The 25,592-nt window shown below is 35.6% G+C and overlaps 1 protein-coding gene across 1 annotated transcript; it reads left to right on the forward strand.

Annotated features, from left to right (window-relative positions):
* Positions 1 to 16,427: 16,427 nt before the first annotated feature.
* LOC149662735 (uncharacterized) lies at positions 16,428 to 24,931 on the forward strand. The gene is made up of 3 exons (XM_089842269.1): positions 16,428 to 18,175; positions 21,143 to 21,473; positions 24,841 to 24,931. The coding sequence occupies exons 1-3, from the start codon at positions 17,761 to 17,763 to the stop codon at positions 24,929 to 24,931; spliced, it is 837 nt and encodes a 278-aa protein (XP_089698395.1). The 5' UTR covers positions 16,428 to 17,760.
* Positions 24,932 to 25,592: the final 661 nt, after the last annotated feature.

Consider the following 25,592-nt stretch of genomic DNA (forward strand, 5'->3'; position numbering starts at 1 on the left):
TGAACTCCTTTTTTTATACTTAGGTCCTTTGGTAACAGTGGAGTAAGAAGAACAACGTTCTTCCCTTCCTTCCTAATGGTAAATTCTACCTCCATAAACAGCCTAGTTATATTTCGCCTACAATCTTCGTAGTTGTATTGATTTGAAATCACAATTATTTATGGTACAATTGCATCATAAGTAACAAATTGACAATTATAAGCAAGCCTGACAAAAAGTTAGTACCTCGTATTTAATATTTTAAAAGTAATTACCATTTGAAATAGGTCATTCGTGCCAACCCACATTACAAGTTATTCATTTTTAATTTTAGGAATGAAACTGACAATTGACTTCAGTGGCGCGTCAGTATTCGTAGTAGCTGTTGATTGGTAGTATCTATTTTCTATGGTTAAGTATTAAAGAGATGTGACTAAAAAATAAAGCCCCCCCCCAAAAAAAAGGAAAGAAAATTACTTGTTAAAAGACTTTCATTCCAAAATTCAATAAGCGCTGAAAGTACTTGAAGGTCTCCAACAATTGTAAACCCCTAAAATTCGGTTTCTAATAGGAAGAAAATAAAGTTTTGTAAATTTTTCCATGAACCTAAGAGGTTACATGAAATAAGCTAGGCTACACATGAGAGGCAAAACTTTCGTGACATTGAATAGTTTCCGAATAAAATTAAAATATTTATTCAGGCCTTTTGTTTCAATTTTTTGCCCCACGTAAGTCATAAGCAAATTTTGTGATCAATGAAGGTGGGTTTATTGAAACCCAAACAAACTGTATATTAGGAATGCAGTGATATTTGTAATGTTCGAACTCGAGCCATTGCAAAAGTACTAGCTTTCGTAATGCTAATGAAAAATCTTTGACTAAAATTTTTGAGTTTGATTTGGACCTTTGCGAATTAAGAAAACCATTTTGCGCAAATTCAAACGTCTCTATACCACCAGCTAGGGACGAAATAGTGGTGAGAATAGTTCCGTTCCTAGGACACACTGCTTACTGCGCTGATAGCGAAGAGTGCCAGAGTCATTTGCATTCTTTCGCTGGACTGGCTCCTCATTATTCGGGAAATAGAACTATTCTGAATAGTATTTATTGCGTCAAAGCGTTGCTCGACGCGTTAACTAAAATTATAACTGAAATTGAAAGTAATGATTACGATTCTCTGACGAAAGTCATGACGGATTCGAGAAAAATCCTAGCCACACGTGCGAAAAATTTAAATAAGGAACGAAACGATGATTCTACAGGAAGCGTTAACGCTCCTCGAACGAGTCTCAATGAAAGTGAAATATTGAGTCTTTACGAGAAGCAATTCGCTCGGGCAATGCTACAAACCAACGAGTTTCACGACACTCCCTGGGACTGCTGTTCAAGATTACTGAAAAACTCTGATTTAAGAGCGGTAGAAAAACTGTTAAACAGTACCGTTTTTGATAACGAGGCCTATCTGATTTTAAGAGCTGGCTGGATAATAAATAATTCGGACGCAAGAGAAGCAGACATGCTTCAATGTCGCTACTACGGTACGGATTTGGGAAAGGGAAAAGTTCCCATTAGATGTTTTCTGAACAACTTGGTGGCAGATGTCACCAATTTAAACATGTTCGAGGAAGTTTTAATTCAGCCTCCACACTGTGGTGCGGTTAGGCACTAAAACCAATTCCAACGTGAAGTTTGGCACTGTTAAAGCTTTAAAGGTAAGGGTAATTTATCTTCCAATACCAGTGGAAAAATTTTGAAGATGATTCTAAAGACGTTGCCCAAAAATCACGAACTGCATATCTTGGTGAATGGCGTTGCCACTGCGGACAAAAAGGTTCGGCAGCAGGTTGTTTGCCTCGAAAAAGTGTTGAAAGCGTTCAGTGTGCTGAAAAAATTAATCCTTTTTACAAACACATTGATATTTCGGCAATGAACGAGGATTATATTTCTAGGGCGCAAAATATCGATGGCGTGGAAAATTCATTGATTACCGATGAATTACTGAGCGTTGCAGATCCATTTGCTCTGATCAACGATGGCTGTGATGCGGTGCCGTTGGTTCCACTGCGCTTCCAGTGGATTGTAGTCACGATATGCAAGCTGACCAAAATGCTTCAAATATGAGCGTTCAGGGTAAAAATCAGTTGAACCATGCAGCAGATGATTACGCAATTATAACACAACCCGAGGCTTTGTTGCGAAAACTTTCTGAAGGTGAAGCCCATTTTCTGTACGATCATTACTTTATTCATGCGGTGAACGTCCAACCACCGAAAGCTTTATTGGGTGCTTACCAAATGAAGCGCGTCGAAGCCGAACCTGTTAGCACTTGGGACATAAACTTGGAATACATGAGCTTTGTTCATTTGTTCCCTAAGGGTTGATTGCCAAGGACGATGATAGACCATTTGGGAAAATAAGGGAAACCGAGTATCGTTTATCCCGTCTTTTGAACAGAAGGCCAATTTTTAGACGAGATTACGCCTATTTGTTTCATTCTTATCAAGAATGCGAAATGAAAGCGATTTCTAGCAGTTTGAACTACGTTCTTCGTGTTAAAAAACCCACGCCAATTGGGGCTGAAAATTTGCTCAGTCGCGTTGGCGATAAGAAACTTGAGAGTAATTTAGCTACTTTCTTGGGGCATATTCGAGGAACTAAGGACTACTGGTGTAAAGTTCTTAGAAACGTTTTAGCGATGATTCGGGAATTTGGTCCTCCCACCTGGCTCTTAACTTTTAATCCGGCCGAGTACGATGATAAGGAACTGCGCGATCACTTGAGAAAAGTGAATTCAGACGTTCCAGGAGTAGAGTCGATGACGGTGGCTGAATTGTTGAATTTCGACCCACTTAGCGTCAATTTGCACTTTCACAACAAAGTGCACTTGTGTAAGCAAAATCCAGTTCTTGGTATGATAGAACATCATTTTTGGCGGGTTGAATACCAATCTCGAGGTTTACCTCACTACCATATGCTTTTGTGGGCCAAGGACGCTCCAAAGATTGGAACTTCTTCGGCCGAGACTATTTTGGATTACGTGCAAAAACACGTCACGTGTTCGATGCCAAGCGCATCGGTAAATCCGGAGCTGTACCGGCTGGTAAAAAAATTTCAAACTCTCAAATGCACCTCTAGGTGTTATAAGAAGGTGAAAAATTCTAAAAAGGGATCGAAAGTGTGTCGTTACGGTTTCCCTCGAAACGTAACAAACGTTGCCACTATGAATTCCGTCAGATCAGTTACTCGTTTGTATCTCTAGTGAACCTCTCCTCGAAATTGTAATTCTTGCATCATCTTTTCCTTAGTTCATCTCTCTAGTGGTTTTCCCCACTATTGTGTAGCTCTTTAGTGTTGATCCATTTGTAGGTTATCTCATGAGGAGCCTTGCCTTGATATTTAATCTCTAGTAAGCCTCCCCTCGCCCGTGCTAAAGTTAATTTTGTAAATCAAACTATGTAAGCTTACTCTACAGATAAAAATCAGCTTTAACTAACTAGGTACTCTTTTCTAATAAAAAGTTAAATAAAGCATTAATATAAACCCGAAAAATCTCACAATTAAGCGTTTTTCTGATGGTTATTAGCAATAAATTTAAAATTTATGTTACAAACGAGTAGATAGGCTAGATTGTGGATTTATATTTTGAATTATTTAAATATTTTTAGGACGGTTAGCCTTATAGTTGGTCTCATAATGAAACAAACGTTGAACCGCCCTTAAACGTATAAATATGGCTTCCATTGATGTGAAATAGCGATAAGTCTTCACTTCTGTGTATGTACTTCTGATTACGCGATCCTTAGAGCCGTCTCTAATACGCTACCTTCCGAAAGACTACTTTCCTTCATACTTCTTTATTTGAACTTTTATAGATATGAAATTAAAAATAAACCTCACTTCTATGTAATTCTAAAGATTGACTTCTAATTTATGGGATGCTAAGGTCCGACTCTTATTTAGAGATGTGAGTCGGTAATTTACCGTCCGTAAATTACCGGTAATTTACCAAATACCGCGTAAATTACCGTTTTATATCTTACCGTAATTTTACAATGGTAATTTACGGGTAAATTACCAAACATTTATAAATTTAAGCCCAGAGACTTTTTTCTCGATTTCCCGTTCGTCTACGCTTGGCCCGCATGGAGCCACCGGCGCTGCAGTTTAAGCGGGAAATCGTGATTCTCTCATAGCCAGCCGGAGTAAGGGGTGACACACCCACGCCCATCCTAGTACTTCTTTTATTTTGGCCAAGGGTTATAATTTATAAAGTTACGTGTTAGGCCTCCAGTATAGAAACATGGTGAAAGTTAAAACAGTGGATCTCGTCGTGAAAAAATACTTTATACAAGCTAAGAAATTCGGAAAGTGTGATCGATATTCGTGTGTTTTTTGCGATCAAGTTTATACCATTAATGTGACGCGAATGACCAAGCATTTAATTGAAAAATGTTCCAAGTGTCCAAATCGAAAGAAGCAAGAAATAATGCAATTGAGAAAGCGAAACTTTGAGACTGAAGCTCTTTTGCTTCCTTTTGCTAACAGTAGCATTGGTGAACCTAGTCAATGTGAACTTTTAGCTGACAATATTCTTGCTGAAGCTGATCTTTCTTTGTCTCAGCAAGCTACCGTAAATGAAAATGACACTGATAGTGTTAAATCCAACTCGCAATCTACGCCTGTGTCCAGGGATATTGATTTTCCATCAAGACCTTCAACGTCTTTAAGTTGATCATGGATTGACACATTTGTTGATCGTATGCCAGTAAAGAAGAGGTAGGTATAGTGGAGCAAGTTACAAAGACAAGTAAAACAATACACTTTACTTATTTTGTTATGTTATCATATGTTCAGGAAGAGATTTGGGAGCTATTAGCTAGAGCTTGTTATGCAACTGCAACTCCATTAAGCTTCACTGAAAATGAATATTGGATAGAAGCTTTTAGAAAAATCCGTCCAAGTTTGAGGCTTCCATCAAGATATCAGCTATCCAATAAACTCCTTGAATCTGAATATGAAATAGTGAGAAGTGCTGTCCAGTTAAAAATTGCCCATGCTGACTCTCTTGGCATGCAACTTGATGGCTGTAATAAAATGAAGAGTGTAGACTTAAGTAGATGGTTTTTGCCCTTGGGGTTTGAAATAAACTTTCTAATTATTCTAGAAATGAAGCTGTTGTAAATATTTTGATCACTACACCAGGGAGCCTATTCTCTAAAAATCTAAATCATTTGGACGATGATCCAAATCTAAACGTTTGGATCGGCTCCATTTGGATAGGGCGCTTAAAACCGTATTCTCTAACCCAAATCCAAATCGACATTTGGATCTCCCGCCAAACCTTTATCCAAACCAAATGTACGTCACTTCCTCTTTCATTACGTAATTTTACTTACTGTTTATTGGTCAATTCTTTTGCAGCGTTTAATATAAAAGTAAAATGTTTTTAAGCCTTGGGTTTTTGCATGTTAGATTGTAATAATTTTGTAAAATTAAGAAACCTCTTAATTTGATAGTTTAAGCTTATTAGGCCTAATTAATATTAAGTGGGAAATTAATTTGAATGAAAAATAGGTGGATATCTTTTATTAATTGGGAAATAATGCACACATTTTTACATTTGAATTTTAGAAGCTAAGTTATTATTTATTTTGTGTATATAAAATTCAGCATTAATTTCACTAAGGCAATAAATTAATTACCAACGAGGAATTAACTAGTACATATGTTTAATATTAGAATTTAATTGTTTCAAAACTAATAAAGTTTTGAACCGGTTTTTGTAATTTAGTTATTAAAATTTGTGATTGTCGATTGGTCAATATTGTAAATTAACCAATGGTGGAATCAATTTTTTTTAAACTCAATGAAACTGAAATATCAATCAATCATCTACTGAAAGAGGTATCAACCTACTTTTTTTTCAAAAGAAGGTAAATAAGGATTAGATGGCCGCTTGCTGCTTCAAACAAGATTTTTAATCATGAAGAGAATATTTTGTTAATTTTGGTCAAATTTAGATATTCGGTAATCGAGTTGATATGAATAAAGCCCTTTTTGCTCATGTCTATTTTAAACTTTAATCACAGATTTCGCTTACCATTTTACAAGCATAATAAACACTACTGAAGGACGCAAATCTATCTGTGATCGGTAATGGTGACCAATATAGCAATTTGCCCAATTAATCGGTTTGAACTTCATTTGCACATTTCTACTCGTTAATTTGATATGTTGCGAGAAATTTGAATGGAATATAAGTAGTTATCTCTTTCAGTAGATAATTTTTGATGTTGATATTTAAGATTCATGGAGTTAAAAAAAATTATTAAGCTTTGATATCAACATCGGTTAATTTACGATATGGGCTTATGATGGTAGTCTGTTTATAAGATTAAATCGTTACTTTAAGTGTCACTAGACAGTATCTACCTCCAAAATCGAGACTTAGTAACTTTATAACCATCTCCTAGTCACAGGATATCCGAGGGTCAATTTCTTACATCATTGACATGTGATAGTGATTATTGGAGGAAGGCTTGCTATAGCTGTCAACTTTTGGCAAGGCCTAATACCGTTTTGCTTGACTTTCGCCGTCAAATTCCTTTTAAAGCATAGATCATATAGTATCCACCCTTGATTTTCATTTAGCAACACACGTTGGATTCGTAAACCTCGACGCGTACCACGATTAGAAGCATTAAAATGCAAAAACAACACACTGACCGCATACATGTTTTTAGTAAATAACATTCACTACAGCTGTTTTGGGGGCTGACAGACGATAAAGAAAAAGCCTTCGGAGTCTGGCCCCTTAAAGGGGGTGGTTTCGAGGGAACGAAATTCAAATGCAAGGCGCATCCCTTGAATTCGTAAATACCGACGTTTAACGCAATTATAATATTGAAATCTTATACAATTAAGTTAAATTTAAGAAAACAAAGCACTACTTTCAAAGTCTAAACTTTAAAAATACGACGATAAGAGAAGGCGAAGTAACGGGCAACAAGACTCGAGAGGCAAACATTTAAATGGCAAAAATTAACGGAAAGCCAAGGCTTAGCGCAATTTCACCGCCTTAAAAAAAGGGCCAAGTTTAGAAATAGATTGTGGGACAATAAAAAGGTGGAAAATTATGATATTAGGCTTATATTAAAGCTTGAAACCTACTTTATATTATATTTAAAATCCATCCATAAGCAAATCCTCAAAAAATATGAAAATGACCACGAAAAAGAACCCACTCTCAAATTTTTTCCCCTTAAAAAAAAAATGGCGGCCACAAACGGGGTGAAAATGGGGAAAAGAGCTATCCAAATGACGATTTGGCCGGCCATTTGGCTTGCCAAATGTTTGGATAGGGTTTGAACCAAATGAAAAGGGATTTGGAGTTACAGAATACGGATTAGTGTCATTTGGGGATGAGCCGACCCCAAATCCAAATCATTTGGATTAGGAACGATCCAAATGTAGTTAGAGAATAGGGTCCCAGAACCCGTTATCTACCGAGTAATTGAAACTAAAAGTAGCAGACATACAGGAGAATACATGAGCCAGATAGTGGCAGAAAGCTTGGAAGAAAATGGTCCTGAAAATTTCATTTCTGTTATCACTGACAATGCCCTCAACATGCAAAAGTCTTGGAGATTACTGTTAGAAAAATACCCAGACACAGCCTTGACCTGTTATGGTTGTGTAGCTCATATACTAAATCTGTTGGTTAATGACATAATTGCTATCCCTTCATTCAAGAAAATAATAACGGAGAGCGGATATTTAATCAAAGAAATCAGAGCATCTCATTTAACTAAAAGTACATTTACAAAATTACAAGATGAACAAGAAGCCTCGTTTAGAAAGATTTCTTTGAAGTTACCAGTAAAAACCAGATGGGGTTCAGTTGTAGTCAGCCTGGACAGTCTACTAGCAAACAAACATGTTTTGCAGATGATGGCCGTCCAGAAGGACACCATTAACGTTCTTACAAGCTCTACAATAGTTATTCTCGACAATGAATCGTTTTGGATTTAAGTTCAACTGCTTCACGATTTCCTGAAGCCTATAACTCATTGGATTACTATTTTTGAGAGCGATGGCTCCAAAATTTCACATGTTGTAGAAGCATTCAGAAGTTTAGAAAATGCGTTTCAAAAACCAAATCTTCCAGGTCTAACTAAAACTGTGGCGAATAAACTGAAGAATCGTCTAGAATACAGAAAAAAAAATGGCAATCCGACCCATTCACTATGCCGCCAACATTTTGGATCCTACCTTCATGGGTAAATTTTTTTTACCGAGTACAGATGTTGAAGGCATTGCATTCATATCAAAAGTGGCTAAGAGTTTAAATGAAAATAATCAAGAATATGATGCTACTGATATCGATGTTATCTCTGATCTCGGAAATTCTCGAAGTAGAGCAGGGCTATGGACAAGTGATTTTGTGTAGAACTGCCTAAAACCGAATTCAAATGGGCAGAAAATATCTGCTGTTACATGGTGGAAAGGAATTTGTAATTCTTCTAAGTTAAGCAAGGTGGCCGTGGCCATACTGCAAAGCCCTCCCACATCAGCGGCCACAGAACGTACATTTAGTACATACAGCAAAGTTCACACGGATTCTAGAAATCGGCTCACGAACAAAAGGGCTGGACAACTAGTATACATAAAGCACAATCTAAAGCTACAGCCGTGGCCATACTGCAAAGCCCTCCCGCATCAGCGGCCACAGAACGTACATTTAGTACATACAGCAAAGTTCACACGGATTCAAGAAATCGGCTCACGAACAAAAGGGCTGGACAACTGGTATACATAAAGCACAATCTAAAGCTACAAAGTAAAAGAAAAGCAAAAACATATTCTTCCAACAATCAAGTTGAAAGTCAGGTTCTGGAAAACAGCGAAGAAGAATCTGAACACTCATCTGTTGAAGAACTGGAACTAGAAGATTATGAAAATGAATTACAATACCATTCTGATTTGGAGGAGTCGTCCATTTGACCGTTTTCGGGTGACAGATAAGACAAGTTAACGAATCCTTCAAAATCATAATACATTTATTTTTGCGACGAACCATTCTCGTATTAGTCCAAAATGTCTTGATTAGAATCAAGACTTAAAAAAGTATCGATAAGACTGAGGTTATCACTTGACTTAAGGTTCAGATATTAATTTTTCTTTTTAATTGAAACTTAAAGGCATGCTTAAGAAAAAAAAACAACGTTCCATTACCGTTTTACGTTGAAATAACTTATTTTACAGGTAATCAATTTCAAAAATTTACTTATCTCGGGTTTTCGGGCACAATTCCATTCCCTCAAAACATTTTATCATTACATTAATTACTTTTGAGAGAGTACGTGTATGACTTTGAGTTTTAAAAGGTTTCCCCATTTGTTCCCGTCATGCTTCGCAGTGGAACAGTTGAAAACAATGGCGGAAAATTAAGTAGGTACAGTTGGATTTTTACTCGTGGTTATGCAAAATGATGTAATGTCTAGTGTACCTCAGTCAACAGTCATACTGTTCCTTCTATAGCTCAGGACATGATTAATGCTACTCAACTATTTCTCTCTCTAGTTTCAAACAATGGTTAGAGACTATTAAGTGCCGCTTGTCGCACATGATGATATTTCAACTACAGTTTACATCAATTATCCGCGGTCGTACTATTAGCGGGTTAAGCACTAATTTGTTCTGCACTGGACATGTCTCGAAAGGGTGCTTGTTGCAACTGTTTAAAGCAGTGTTGCCAATGTGTGGGTAATTTCTCACATCGTGGGAAATTTAGGTTTGATGTTAGGCTCTGTGGGGAAAAAGTAATATTTTTCCGAAATCGATCAAATGTCGGAATTTTCCTGTTAAAGGGTTAATAGTGCAGACTGTGCAATTAAAATTAGTGTATTTTCGAAATTTTGTCCGGTTTAATAATTTCAAGCGGCATTTTGAAATAAATTCGGTGATTTTAAGTTTGCCACTGAAAAAGAAAGAACGCATATTTTGAGAATTTTTAAGCTTTGTAGCATTTTGGAGCAAGAGAGTATAGCCGCCTGTATACCGAATTAATTCGGTATACAGGCGGCCTTTACGTAGCCCCATTTGTTGCCCCCCCCTTTTCTATCTATCTCGTTCCTCTAGATGGTACCGTGCCTGAAGGGGGAAAATATGGTTGGGGGGGGGCACGTATCACGTGATATTGTTGGCGGGAAATTTGAATTTGTTTTTAGTGTATTGGTACGACGTCATGTGACTTGGTGACGACATTCAGTGTCCATAGTGTTATTATTTGGTGTATGTTTAGGATCTTGTATACATTTAGTGGATGATTTAATGGTAATTCTATAGGTTCAGTAGACCCTTTCTACACGCACCCGTCCCGTAATGTTGTTTTTTTTTGAATGATTTTAAGGTCTCTCCATGTATGCTTATGCCATACTAAAGAACTAGATTAGGTTTACGTAGTTTATTGAAAATTAAGCAAAGACTAAGTTCTACAGTAAGGATGTATGCTTTGTATTGTTATTATTAGGTGTATTTTTAGGATATTGCGTACATTTAGGGTATAATGTGTAGGTAATTCTATAGGTTCAAGTAAACCCTTTCTACACACACCCTTCCCGTAATGTTGTTCTTTGTATGATTTTGAGGTCTCTCCATGTATGCTTATGTTATACTAAAGAACTAGTTTTAAGTGAGATATGGTTTACATTGCCCAATTACAGTTACAAATTAAGTTGCGACGCGGTACTAGGTGTACTCATGTTTTGTATTGTTATTATTCGGTGTATCTTTAGTATATTGTGTACATTTAGGGTAGGATTTATATAGGTTCAGTAAGCTCTTTCTACACACGCCCTTCCCGTAGTGTTATTCTTTGTACGATTTTAAGGTCTCTCCATGTATGCTTATGTTATACTAAAGAACTAGTTTTAATTGAGTTAGGGTTTACGTATTTTATTGAAAACTAAACTATGATGCGGTTCTAGGTACTCATGTTTTGTATTGTTATTATTTGGTATATCTTTATGATATTGTATACATTTATGGTGTGATTTATATAGGTTCAGTAGGCCCTTTCTACACCTACCCTTCCCTTGTTGTTATTCTTTGTATGATTTTGAGGTCGCTCCATTTATGCTTATGTTATACTAAAGAACTAGTTTTAATTGAGATAGGGTTTACATAGTTTATTGAAGAAGGTTCGAATACGACGCGGTTCTAGGTGTGTATTGGTTATTGAGTTACAGGGTTAAAACAATAGCACATTTTTATATCATAAAAGGGGAATTACGGCAGTTTTTATACAACTTGGTAGCTGGTAATCAGTTAAAATGAAGCAGTACTACTAAAGCATCATAAAATGCTGATCCTAACTAAAGTATACACCAATATAGCTAGACTGCTTCATATATTTTCTAATTAGCACACATTTTAAGCGACATTTTAATCAAAAAAGAATTACATATACCGTAACACATGATTTCTTACTAACCTTGTCAACAACCTTTCTCACCAGAGTTCGGAACTGAAATGACTCTCTATAGTTTACAAAATCCCCTTTTGGCAACCCAGCAGGTGTAGGTTACATGACATTAAGGGGGAGGAGGAGGTCGAACATGGTTCATAACAAAAGAATTTATCCCAATCTGCTTTTTACCTCTCCGAGTGACGTATGTCACGGAGAGGTTCTGTAACGATCGTGTCTGTCTGTCTGTCTGTCTGTCTGTCTGTGTGTCTGTGTGTCTGTCTGTCTGTTGTAACACCCACGTGACCGCGTTCGCAGTTTCCAAATCGGAGCAAACGTGTTCGCCATTTCCGAACTGCTTTCACAGTCACGGAAATGGCTCCTCTACTTGAGTTCTCACACCACCATCTTCTGGTCTTTGTCCATCCCACACGGACACCAGTCTGTACTTACTGGCTTCTAATCACCACCATCTTTTGATCTTCGTCCATCCCACATGGACACCAGTCGGAACATACTGGCTTCTAATCACCACCATCTTCTGGTCTTCGTCCATTCCACTTGGACACCAGTCTGTACATACTGTCTTCTAATCACCACCATCTTCTGGTCTTTGTCCATCCCATTTGGACACCAGTCTGTACATTCTGGCTTCTAAACACCACCGTCTACAGGTCTTACGTCTATTCCACATAGACACCAATCTGTCTCATTGGCTTCTACTCCATTATCATCGTTTGATTTTAGGATATACGCGGCGATCAGCTAGGGTTACGAGAAACGTCTAGCCTCCCTAAGGTGGGATCGCCACCAAAGGTTTTCGCAATTGCGCTTTTTCCTTACTATTATAATGGAAACGAATCGTATATATACCCCAAATTTGAAAAAAGCGGGTGAGAGGGGTACCCTTCACTTTAAACGTCAATATTAGCAAAGTTTGAGATGATAATAGGTATAACTTTATTTTAAACGATTTAACTATTATTAATGTTAATTATTGAAGATTAATATAATTAAAAATAATTATATTTATTTAAATATTAAGATAATCTTGTTTCTCAACTCAAAATTAATACGGAAAGAGTTAAAAAGCAGTCTATGTTTTTGTCTGTGTGTGTCCGTCCATTGTTACACTAGTGCGTCGCGTTAGCAGTTAGCCTTGTGTTGATGTGTGAAAAATCATACAGAACCTTAATATTCCCTTTTTCCATAATATAAAGTGAATATGTGGAAGTATTTTTCGTGATTATGATGCATTAAGTACTTTTGTAGCTTTAAAGCTCTGTTTCATTTTGATATTCCAAAGATTTTTTTTAATATTGTTATTTGAAATGGCTGTTTACATATTGCTTAAGCTATACTACATCTGTATATAGAATAATCCTTGGTTTAGTGATTTCATGAAGAAAACTAAGACCAAGACTCCGGCGGGTGTCTTAAGTATCATCCATAATAGGCTTAGTGAAACAAGGAGTAAATAATTGAGGCCTGAGGTGAAGTAAACTCTGGGCTTTGATTTTCGTGTCTGAAATGAAGAGGCATCAACGGATCAGAGTGAGCCGAAAGTTAAATACACTATTAAATAATCAGGTTAAGATTTTATAATAGAAGAAAAGATCATGGTGGCAATTAGAATAGTAAAAGGGCTAATGGTAAACGGGTAGTAGCTACAGACTTTTTATTCTCTTTATAGTGCGCATTGACTATTAGTGCGTCTAGCTACAATTTAGATTTGGTGTTATTTAACGTTAACATTCATGTTGGCAAACTAAGAATATTGTTGAGGTGAGACGAGACGATAGTGTTTACACTGCAAACCAGTTGTGAATGTAGCTATCAGAATATACGGTAAACAGCTGAAGCGAAGACTTCATTTCCTGATCTTTTCCCCATTGACTGATATCTATGTGTCCAAGATTTATCCTTATTGGATGTAAAATGTCGTCTGCTTTACTGTATTATTCGCTATGCTTGGAATACTGCTTCAATATTTCGTAAATTTTTACTTCAAAAAAGAGAAGTAAATCCATATCTAGGTAAATAAGTTTGTAGTAGTAGACCTCTTGACTCGGAGAGGTAATATTTTGGTTTTCCCAACTTGTATTTATACGCAAGCACGTTCAGACGTGTCTAAAGGTCTTTGGGGGGGGGCATGGCAATGTCACTTGATTCCTTGCATTGCTATCAATGTAATTTATATTTAGAGTGATTTATGACTCACTACCAACGTGTTAAGACATTCCATCTGTTTTTTAGTTATACGTAAACATGTCCAGGCGTGTCTTAATGGCTTTGGGGGGGGGGGTCGAACCATTTGTATTGAATCAATGGAATTTATATTTAGAGTGATCTATTGCTTTATTAATGGGGGCTGGTGATTCATCCTACGATGGGGTTTCAAGCATTTAATTGATTACAGGTGTTTGCCCCGAGGGCATTATTAGGACAAGTCTCAACAAGTTTAAGATGTTTCCGTTGCGTCAACAGAAAGGCAATATATCATTAGACCGAAGCATTGACCTAAACGTACTATATTTATCAAAATTATCGGCAGCGTAAATCAAAAATTTGTGGAAAACGTAAAAACGGTATTGAAAGAAGCATCATTCACAACGCATTTCGTGTTAAAAGTAAAAAACAATCGAAACGTTTTTGATCAACCACGTTACATTTTTTCGCAACGAAATTGAGCATTTAAAATTTTTAAAAACCCATAGGAATACATGGGGAAATGAATAAACCACCGACACGAAATCAGTCATGCACGTGACAATTGACAGACACGGAACGAGTCATTTGAAAAACATTTCAAATTAATTAAAACGTTTCGATAAATTTTAGCTAAATTTATCGAAATTACTCTATGTTTCACCAAAAACACTTGATTTAGCAAAATTTCACCAATTTGTTTCTATTTAAATAAAAATTTAATACCTCTTAACCCCCCCCTCTTCGCAGTAAATAGTATAGCGATGTTTTACTATACAGAGACTAAGCTAATTAAACAAAGTATTTCTTAGGAAACGTCCATCCATTCGAGCACGAGTATTAAAATACCCTAAGTATATGTTTACAATGTCGAATTATCTACATAGTTTCACACTAGAATATCACTGCTATTTACACTGTTCTAGGGAAAAACACAGATTTTAACTAACACCTTTAGAAAAAACATACATCCTATTTACTAAAACAGATTATAGCACCAGCGAAAAGTTCAAAGTACAACACAGAGTGTCATTTAGCTAATGTCAGTGCATGAATCGTGGATTTCTAGCAAATAGAAGGAAAAATTATACGCAACATTTTTCTATAAAAATGCTTATTTGGGTTTCCTAAATTCCCCAAAGAATTGCATACAAAGTTTGAAAAAGTACTGACTTCAGTTAATCCAACTCACTTTGTTTCTTTAGTTGCCTTAAAATGACTAAACGAGTCATTTGAAAAAGAGTTCACATGACTAAAAATGTAGCGATGATTTTCGCAATATATTTATCAAAATGATTCGATGAAAAATATATTTTCATTAATTTCAGAATCATTAATTTCAATACATAACGCGATGGTGTTGCAGACTTAAGGAATTTAATTTTCTATACCTCAAAACTAACTTTACTCTTATCGTTGCAATTTATTTATTTATTTAATAAGGCTCGAGGGATAGGGTAGTGAAGCCTGCAGGGCTTGGGTACGACCCCCCTCCATGGCACAAGAGTCTAGATACAATACGAGAGTATATACAAACGGGGGAATAGTACAAACCGAAACGTACAAACGGACTAACAAAAGAGAGAAATCTTACGAAATGGTTAAGTTTAAACATTCAGTTACGTCATTAAAATTGTTCCTTACTAGTAAATTTGAATATCATGAAAAATACGGGTTTTTACACCAATAGTTACAAAATTTGACGACTGCTTTGATTAAATTTAATATGATAACACTAGTATTAGTGGTTAGGGTCGCTCATTCTTGAGATGTTCAGACTTTAGGGTGGTGCTTCCCTCAATTGTTGTCTGATGCTCATAGCTATTTTTAGATACATTGGAATTTATTGTCCTTTTTTAATTGGACCACCTACCTGGTTTTATGACATTTAAAGGGGGGAGGGGGAAGAGGTCGAACTCGATCCATAACAAAAGGATTTATGCCCATCAGTTTTTTATTTATACGTAACCTCGTTCAGACGTGATGGCTTTTAGGGGCATGGTTGAACCATTTGCATTGTTTTGAATGGAATTTATTTTTTGATTTATTGTTTTGTTAGTTGGTGACTCTTCCTACCACGAAACATTTAGTTCAAGGGGTTTGCCCCGCAGTCATTATCCTGACAAGTTTAAAAGGCCTTTTTGGTGCGTTAACCGAAACCATGAAAATATATGAGTATTTTTCCAGAACTATAGACTAGGAGACTAATTTCGTTCTTTTTTAAAGATGCCCGAAATAACGCTCTTTTATCATCTTTAACGTAGCAAATAATGTAACAAAGCTATCCTAAATACCCCATTTTACCTTCAATCTGGCAGCTAAATCAAAAACTTTCAGTGCTTACATCTCAAGTAAACGCTGTATCAATCTAGGATTAATCAAAACATTCGTTAAAAAACAGTACATTTTTTAACCATTTTATCGCAAACCATACAATATATTGTGATTTTCCCCCTCGATGAAGTCTCTTAAGCCGATCTTAAATAATTGTGGGTTCAACATTGTTAACAAGTTGGGTAGGGTAAAACATTAATATTATTTCTTGTCAGATCGTTCAGTCTATACAGAACTTTGACGAGATTAAGAATACTTTGGTAGAAAAATCAGGCTCAAATCCTTGTTTGTTTCAGTCATTCTCACAAAGCACTAGAATTCTTTACCCAAATCAGACCATATGGCATTGGGTTTAGCTTCCTTTATTAACAAGCCTTTCACAGTCAATTGTGTCCTTTTTCAAAGGTATTACAGTTCTATCACTACACTAGCAAGTAGCGAAAATTATCATTAATCACAAATTAACCCAATCAATCGCATTTCGGTAGTACATACATTTACGCCTTTTGTTATACACATCGGTGGAGAAAGGTCTTTTGTTCTAATCCTGCGAAAGACGCATAATGTTTGGACTTGTTTTGAGAATTTCATTCCGTTGATAAACCTTTTCATAACGAATACGATTTCGATTGGCATTGTCTCTTCTTTAAAAGTTTCGAAATTTGGCCTCTTAAGGAATTAAATATGTTATATGTAAGTGTCTAGTTGCTAGCTGGTTGATGAAATATTTTATTACCTATTCCGTAAACACGTTCAGGCAAGGGCTTTAGGAGGTGGTTGACCAGTGCTATTTCATTGTTTTCATTGGAATCTATTTTGTGATTCATTGCTTTTTTAATTGTGTAGGCTGACGTCTCTCCTACACATTCACAGTGTGATTCATGACCGTGAGAAACTATCTTTTCATAGGTTAGCATTTTTTTTGAAAAGTGTACAATGGTTTTTATGACCTATTAAGGAAATTCGGAACCATATTATTTAGCAGACATGAAGATATCAAAGGATATTTTCACAATTGAGAATCTCTAGAAACGCTTTACGCACCCTGTTTTTTATTTATTACAAGTATTGTCCCTTATTTGCGGTGTTTATACCAAAAATCTATTTATAGGCCACTCTTTTCTTGACAATTTATTTGACATAAAGCAAATCCAACGTTCTTTTGTTATAAAATCGGTAAACTATTAACAGGCGTGTGTCCGAAAATGCATAAAGAGAAAAACATCTGATGACTGATAAGCAATAAATCAAGATATTGTTAAACGATTGAATAACGTGGGCGTGTCTATTAAGAAATTTAGTTAGCTTAAGGTGGCATTTTTTTTGAAAAATGTACAATGGTTTTTATGACCTGTTAGAGAAATTCGGAACGTTATTATTTATCAGACTTGAAGACAACAAAGGATATTGTCACAATTGAGACTCACTAGAAAGTTTTTACACACCATGTTTTTCATTTATTACCCCAATAAAATTGTCCCTTATTTGCGGTGTTTATACCAAAATTCTATTTATAGTCCGCTCTTCTGTTGACAATTTATTTGACATAAAGCAAAGCCAGCGCTATTTTGTTATAAAATGGGTAAACTATTAACAGGCCTGGCTCCGAAAATGCATTGTGTGAAAACATCTGGTGACTGATAGGATCAGGTAATAAAGGCTATTGTTAAATTATTGAGGAATGTAGGCGTGTCTATTAAGAAATTTAGTATAAAAGCGGCTTAGGAAATGATCAAAATACGCAGTCGATCTTCAAACATCGAAAGATAAACATGGATCCTGAAACTCTCCGTACAACATTGAACGAACTGACTATAAATAGACCAGAGGACTGTAATACCATAGAAGAATTGGAAAACCTAAGGGATCTAATTCCGAGTCCCTTAAGAACTGAATATGTAGATCGCCTAGCGAAACGACAAGAAGAAATTGAGCTGGGTATACACGAAGAAGCTCAAATCGCCGACTTCAACAGCTCGCAATATGACAAAGAGATAGCCGCATTTTTAGACGGAAAAGATCAAGGACCACCCGCAGAGGAGATACTATTGAACGATACCTTGGAGAGGGAGAACGGTTCTGAAGAGACGCTTTCTGACGATGATATCGACGTACAATGGGGAGGAGGAGAAACGGACCAACCCGCACCTATTGACAACGTACCTTCTTGCGAGATAATAGGGCAAAGTGAGAGATTTTACAAACATTTTAACATGTATGGCCGAGAGGTAGTACTTAGAGTTACTGACGATCCCGTCGCTAGTGTATGTACCGTAACCAAATGCATCCTTAGTAAGTATAGACCTACAGACTACGTCCAAATTACTTTAAAGAGTGCGGCGAATATTTGTAGGTCTGAACTAGAATTATCCTTTAGAAGAGCTGATCAAGTAGACCCCAATATTCTTTTTGACCAGCTTAGTGTTATGCTCTATGATGACGAAATGGAAGCATTTTTCCTAGGTCCTGTTAAAATTATTTTTAGCATTGTAAGAATACCGGAGGGTAAAGGGCGCCCTGTAGCACGAGGGATTAAACCTTTCAATCTATTCTGTAAAGATAGACGAGGTATTGTACGTATAGTCAATTCTGACAACCTGTGTTTAGCTCAAGCGTTATGTGTAGCTATGACTCATAGAGCTTACGCCGACGATACAACGGGTGACAAGACTCTAAAAACGCGATATTTAACTATATCTAAAATAGATCCAAAGGGCACACTACAAAGAAATGAGGCTTTAGATTTATGTTATAAGGCCGATGTAAAAGTTAGTGAGTGTGGGACTGCCGAATCGTTTGAAAGGTTCAAATCTTATTTAAATCAATATTCGATTTTCGTCTACAAATTCGAAAATAGCGTCCCTGTTTTGATTTTAGGCGAAAATGATCCATATGATACTAGGCGCCGCCTCTTTTTATTGAATGAAAATAACCATTATAACGTTATTACAAAATTAAGGCCACTTTTTAGCCACGACCGATTCTGCGAAAAATGTCTCGTACCCCATTGGCGAATACAGTCCCATAAATGTAATGACTTTTGTTTTAGTTGCATGAGACCCACTATCTGCCAAGGTTCCCAGATAGCTTGTGAGTCTTGCTTACGGAAATTCTTAGGCGATGATTGCTATCAAAGCCACTTAGCATCTTCCAGCAGTAAAAAGTCCCTATGTGAGCGCCTTTTTCACTGTAAAGACTGTTTAAAAATTATTGATTTTTCCCGAAGAACTGAGATGCATACGTGTGATGAGATTTATTGCCAGGTCTGTAAGAAATATCAGCCCAGCAATCACTTATGTTATATCCAGGTTATCAAAGCCAAACCTCTGGAAGTGCCATCCGTTAAAAAGCCTAGACCTAATCAGCCAAATCTTATGTACATTTTCTTTGACGTAGAATGCGTGCAAACGAAGGTGTGTCAGGAAAAGTTAGGAGCCTATGAACACCAGGCTATCCTATTAGTCAGCATAACCGTGTGTGAGCATTGTATAGATGAAACATCCCTAAATTTTAACTGTAATATGTGTAGTCAGTTTGGTAAGCGTAAGCAACAATTTTCAGGCGGTAATCCTATAGCTTTATTTTTAGATTATTTAATGCAGTTGCATGCCGTTAAGAACGTCATCATACTGTCTCACTATGGCAGTAATTATGATAATCAGTTACTAATTCGAGAAATCATAAATAGAGATGAAAAATTCGTTCCATCTTTGAAAATTAACGGAACTCGAATTTTAGAAATGAAATTGTTTAACTTGCTATTTCTTGATTCCTATAATTTCATCCCTGTAGCTTTAGCAAAGTTTCCCTCTACTTTTGGTATACCCGACGTAGCCAAAGGGTATTTTCCACATTTTTTATTCAATGTTGTAGAACATAATTTTGAAGTAAATAGACAGAATGAAACCAACTATGTTATAGAAACTAATCTCCCCCCTATCGAAGCTTATGGTTGTCAATATTTTACAAGGAAAAATTTAGATATCTTCTTAAAATGGCATAGCTCCGAGGATAGTAAAGGTCACGGTTTCGACTTCCTGAGTGAACTCAATTATTATTGTGAGAACGATACGGTTTTACTATTCCTAGGATGTTTAACTTTCCGTACGCTACTCATTAAAGTAACTGGCGTAGATCCATTTAATTGCGGCGCAATTACTCTTCCTGGCGTGTGCTCTTATGTGTTTCGCCGAAATTATCTTAAACCTGATACTATAGGCATCATACCCGCTAATTATTATAGACTTAGCGAAAATCAGTCGATAGGGGCTATAGAATGGTTAGAGTGGACTGCACACAAAAGAAACATAACTATCCAATCCTCCTTTAGAGGGAAAGAAACCAGAATCAAAAAACTTAAAGTAGACGGATTTTGTGAAATCAACAAGGAAATATTCGAGTATTGGGGGTGTTTCTATCATGGTTGTAAAATACACTTTCCTTTAAACAGAAACAAGGCTTTGCATGGAGACCCTGCGCAAACCTTGAATTCCAGATATTTTAGAAGCATGATCATGTTAGCCAAATTAGAATCTCTCAATTATACAGTAAATGTCAAATGGGAGTGCGCATGGCAGAAGGAAAAAGTAAATAAACCCGAAATAATAGAGTTTTTAAACCATAATGATATTATGCCTAAAATAGTAAAAAGATTAGACCCTCGTGATGCATTCTTCGGGGGGAGATGTTGCGCAACAAAACTATACCATAAAACAACAGGATCGGAGCGAATTCACTACGTGGATTTCACAAGTCTATACCCATTCATTAATAAAACCACCAAGATACCTATAGGACATCCTGAGATCATATTAGACGATTTTCCTGACATATTTTCGTTTGATGGTCTTCTTAAATGTGACATATTACCGGCCCAAAACCTAATTCATCCCGTTCTGCCCGCTCGTATTAATGGAAAATTAACATTTCCATTATGCTACACATGTTGTAAAACCCAGTTTCAAGGTGATTGCGAACATACTCCTGAAAAAAGAGAATTGAGAGGTACATGGGTAGTCGACGAGTTACGTCATGCAGTAGAGAATGGTTACACAATCACACGAATGTACGAGGCTTGGTCATACAAAGTGACACAGTACGACCCCAAAACAAAACAGGGAGGACTGTTTAAAGATTATGTTAATACCTTTTTAGAATACAAAACCCTAGCTAGCGGCTTCCCGGCAGATTGCCAGACTCAAGAAGATAAGGAGAACTATGTCAAAAGTTTCAAAGACGAAGAGGGTGTAGAACTGGATATCACTAAAGTAGAGAAAAATGAAGGTCTCAGATGTCTTAGCAAACTTATGCTCAACTCTTTTTGGTGTAAATTTGGCCAGAAAACAAGACACACCTCTACCGAACTAATCAAAGATGCCAACAAATTGTACGGATTAATATTAAATCCAGACTTGGAGGTTAAAAGTTTACTAACAATCAACGAAAACACCGTACTAGTAAAGTACGAACACATCCTAGAAAACGAGTTCGTACACAAACATACAAACGTAGTTATCGCTTGCTACACAACATCTATGGCTCGATTACATTTACTAAAACATCTTGAAAAGGTCGGAGACCTTTGTTTTTATTATGACACAGATAGTTTAGTGTACCTCTCGCCAGACGGCGCACATTTGCTACCCACAGGCGATTATTTAGGGGAACTAAAAAATGAACTAGAACCCTATGGCCCAGATGCGTATATTTGCGAATGGGGGAGTGCTGGACCAAAGAACTATTCTATGGATATTCTAGACCCTAAAACCGGCAAAAAAACTAACATTATCAAAGTTAAAGGATTTTATTTAAACGCCTCTACTGAAAATTATATAAATTTTGAAACAATGAAGAATCTACTAGGCGTAAACAATGAAGGTGAACCTCTAATGAACTCGGTTCAAGTCCCTATTGGTCCTCAAATCAGACGTCTACAAGATCACACTCTGATCACGATCAACCAGACCAAAACATATCAGGTCGTAGTGGATAAAGTTAGAATTCTACCTGACTATAAAACTGCCCCCTACGGTTATATTAACTAGAATCCTTGACATTTTCCACATAAGTTACTTGTATATATTTTAGATACCCAGTATCAGTATTTTAATTAGTATCTCAAGTATTATTTTTAGTATTATTAACGTATTTCAATTAATAATATGTAACAATATTTTAACGAATACGCAGCGTTTTTGGTAATATTTTTGCATTTAGTAAGCTTTTTTAATTAGTATATATTAGCACTTTAGTATAAAAATAAGTATTGAATTGTTTTGTATAAGTGTAATTTTTATTTTTTGATGATAATTATAACGTTTTTTTAGTAATATTTCCATATTTTTATCAGTAATCGTATATCAGTATTTTAGCGCGTCAGAAAAAATATATTTTTTCGTCAATCCCGTGAACATTTTAGTTTAATAACTAGCCTGATATTTGTACTGAAATCGTATAATAACCATTATTGCTTTTAATTCATATTAAAAGTAGTATTGTTATATTTTCTATGAAGGTACAAGGGTATATATGCACTTAATAATCTCGCATGCAGTAGTATTGCTATACTTTCTAAGATGGTAAATGTTTATGTGCTTAATCATCTTGTACTACCATTTTTTTTTTGAAGTAGTATTAATTTTGCATTTTAGTGAATTCGTTTGTTATCAAAATCAGTGTAATTCTTGCTTTTTGATGATGTTTTTAGTAGCGATTGCGCATTTTAACTGTATATCAATATTTTAGCGCGTATATATTTTTCAGTCAATCCAATGAGGATTTTTAGTTTAATAACTAGTATTGTGCTTATTTGCCATGTATTCTATGTAATTCGTATTTTCTGATGTTTTTTAGTAATTTTTTGCATTTTAGCTCAAGTAATTGTACTTATTCTCCAAATTCGTATTAAAACTAATATGAATCAATTTAATTAATGGTGTTTTATAGAAGGTACATGGATATATATGTACTTAATAATCTCGCATGCAGTAATATTGTTCTATTTTCTATGATGGTAAATGTTTATGTGCTTAATCATCTTGTACTACTATTTTTTTGAAGTAGCAATAATTTTGCATTTTAGTGAATTTGTTTGTTATCAAAATCGGTGTAATTCTTGCTTTTTGATGATGTTTTTCAGTACCGATTGCGCCTTTTAACTGTATATCAGTATTTTAGCGCGTATATATTTTTCAGTCAATCCTATATGTTTGTTTAATTTAATAACTAGTATTGTGCTTGTTTGCCATGTATTCTGCGTAACCCGTATTTTCTAATGTTTTTTAGTAATATTTCGCATTTTAACTCAAGTAATTGTACTTATTCTCCAAATTCGTATTAAAACTAATGTAATCCTTATGTTCTGAGTTTTTTTTAGCTGTACTGCTTCATTTTAACTTCTAATCAAATGCCAAACTGTGCCAAAACTATCGTAATACCACGTTTATGGTATTAAAATGTACTATTGTTCTAACCTTGTATTTCGTTTACTAGCTATAACACCCTACTGTAGTACCGCATCATAGGGTTAGTTGAACCTTTTTTCAATGTAAACCTTATCTCACTTAAAACTAGTTCTTTAGTATAACATAAACATACATGGATACCTTAAAATCATACAGGACGGTGTAGAAAGGGTTTACTTGAACTTATAGAATTACCAACACATTATACCCTAAATGTACGCAATATCCTAAAAATACACCTAATAATAACAATACAAAGCATACATCCTTACTGTAGAACTTAGTCTTTGCTTAATTTTCAATAAACTACGTAAACCTAATCTAGTTCTTTAGTATGGCATAAGCATACATGGAGAGACCTTAAAATCATTCAAAAAAAACATTACGGGACGGGTGCGTGTAGAAAGGGTCTACTGAACCTATAGAATTACCATTAAATCATCCACTAAATATATACAGTAGCCTAAAGATACACCAAATAATAACATTATGGACACTGAATGTCGTCACCAAGTCACATGACGTCGTACCAATACACTAAAAACAAATTCAAATTTCCCTCCAACAATATCACGTGATACGTGCCGTCCCCCCCCCTCCAGCCATATTTTCCCCCTTCAGGCACGGTACCATCTAGAGGAACGAGATAGATAGAAAAGGGGGGGGCAACAAATGGGGCTACGTAAAGGCCGCCTGTATACCGAATTAATTCGGTATACAGGCGGCTATACTCTCTGGAGCATTTGTACATATTTTCAAAGCCATGCGGAGTGATATTCCATATTAAGCTTATTAGGATAAAATAGTCGAGATAAATATGACTGTAAAAAAAGGGGGTGCGGGAAATGAGTGAAATTTTAAAATGGAAGTGGGAAAATCCACTTTCTAACATTGGCAACACTGATTTGAAAGTTTGGTCATGGCTAAACAGACCGCTCATTCAGTTTTCTATTGTTTTAAAGTTTATTTTGACACGTTATCTCTCAAAAATAATTAATGTAATGATAAAATGTTTTGGGGAATGGAATTGTGCCCGAAAACCCGAGATAAGTAAATTTTTGAAATTGATTACCTGTAAAATAAGTTATTTCAACGTAAAACGGTAATGGAACGTTGTTTTTTTTCTTAAGCATGCCTTTAAGCTTCAATTAAAAAGAAAAATTAATATCTGAACCTTAAGTCAAGTGATAACCTCAGTCTTGTCGATACTTTTTTAAGTCTTGATTCTAATCAAGACATTTTTGACTAATATCTGACACTTCAGTCTTAATTGTTTATTAATTTATTTTAATGTTGAAACCGGGGTTGATTTTAGCCATTATTTCATCGCGTATTCCCTCATACCATAGAATCGGCATTATTAATTAATTCTCGATGGGGGTTGACCAGAAATATACCAGATGTTCCCACGCAGATCATTCTGAAAGACTGTTTTAATGCCATTGTTCCAACAACATTTAAATACGGATATTGCTCTTAACTTTCACGTTCAACATAAATGACTTTAAAGTATGTCTTATTCTGGCAGTTGGTGAAATAGGCAAATTGTGGTAAACGTGACTATAAATAAACTAACTACCAATAATTTGGGAAAGGTAGCAATATTTTTGTAGAAAAACATCCAATTTAGTAATATCGTTCTAAATGGGGCAATTTGATAATAATTTAAAAGCAATAACAGGCGCAAGTTTAGTGCAACATCGCTACTTTGGTACTGTTAGAGATTTTCTTTTTTGTGTATTTTTGAAAAGGCTACTTTAAGGTCCGCCCTCGTGTTGACTTCTAGTTGGTTTCTGACTTTGGTATTGAAAAATTGTAGGGTAGAATATAAGCACCGTGTTAGGGCAGGCAATGGAACTGTATAGCTTTAGCATTAAGCATTAGAAATAACTATTTATTTATACTTATGAAATTAATCTTGAAATTGCGTGTTGTCAGCTATTTAGGTCTTGAGTACAGTAATTTAATAACTATAAAAATTATGGTCAATAATTTTATTAGAGTTCTTTAATAAATAATTATAACATTATCTGGAATTTTGAAGTTAACTTTTGTTTAATAATTCCTCGTGAATCATTAAAGAATTAAATAACATTATGAATATTTAGTTTTTTGAGTATTTTAAAAGCTTTAAACACGTA

Source organism: Phalangium opilio, unplaced genomic scaffold, assembly GCF_054372755.1.
Source record: "Phalangium opilio isolate 3A_F unplaced genomic scaffold, DU_Popi_V2 ptg000063l_1, whole genome shotgun sequence".
Classification (NCBI taxonomy): domain Eukaryota; kingdom Metazoa; phylum Arthropoda; class Arachnida; order Opiliones; family Phalangiidae; genus Phalangium; species Phalangium opilio.

Coding starts and splice junctions, on each gene's coding strand:
- LOC149662735 (XM_089842269.1), top strand. CDS start 17,761: ATGGATCCTGAAACTCTCCGTACAACATTGAACGAACTGACTATAAAT. Junction 18,176..21,142: donor TTGCGAGATAATAGGGCAAA/GTGAGAGATTTT, acceptor ATACCTTTTTAG/AATACAAAACCCTAGCTAGC. Junction 21,474..24,840: donor GAACACATCCTAGAAAACGA/GTTCGTACACAA, acceptor GGGGTTGACCAG/AAATATACCAGATGTTCCCA.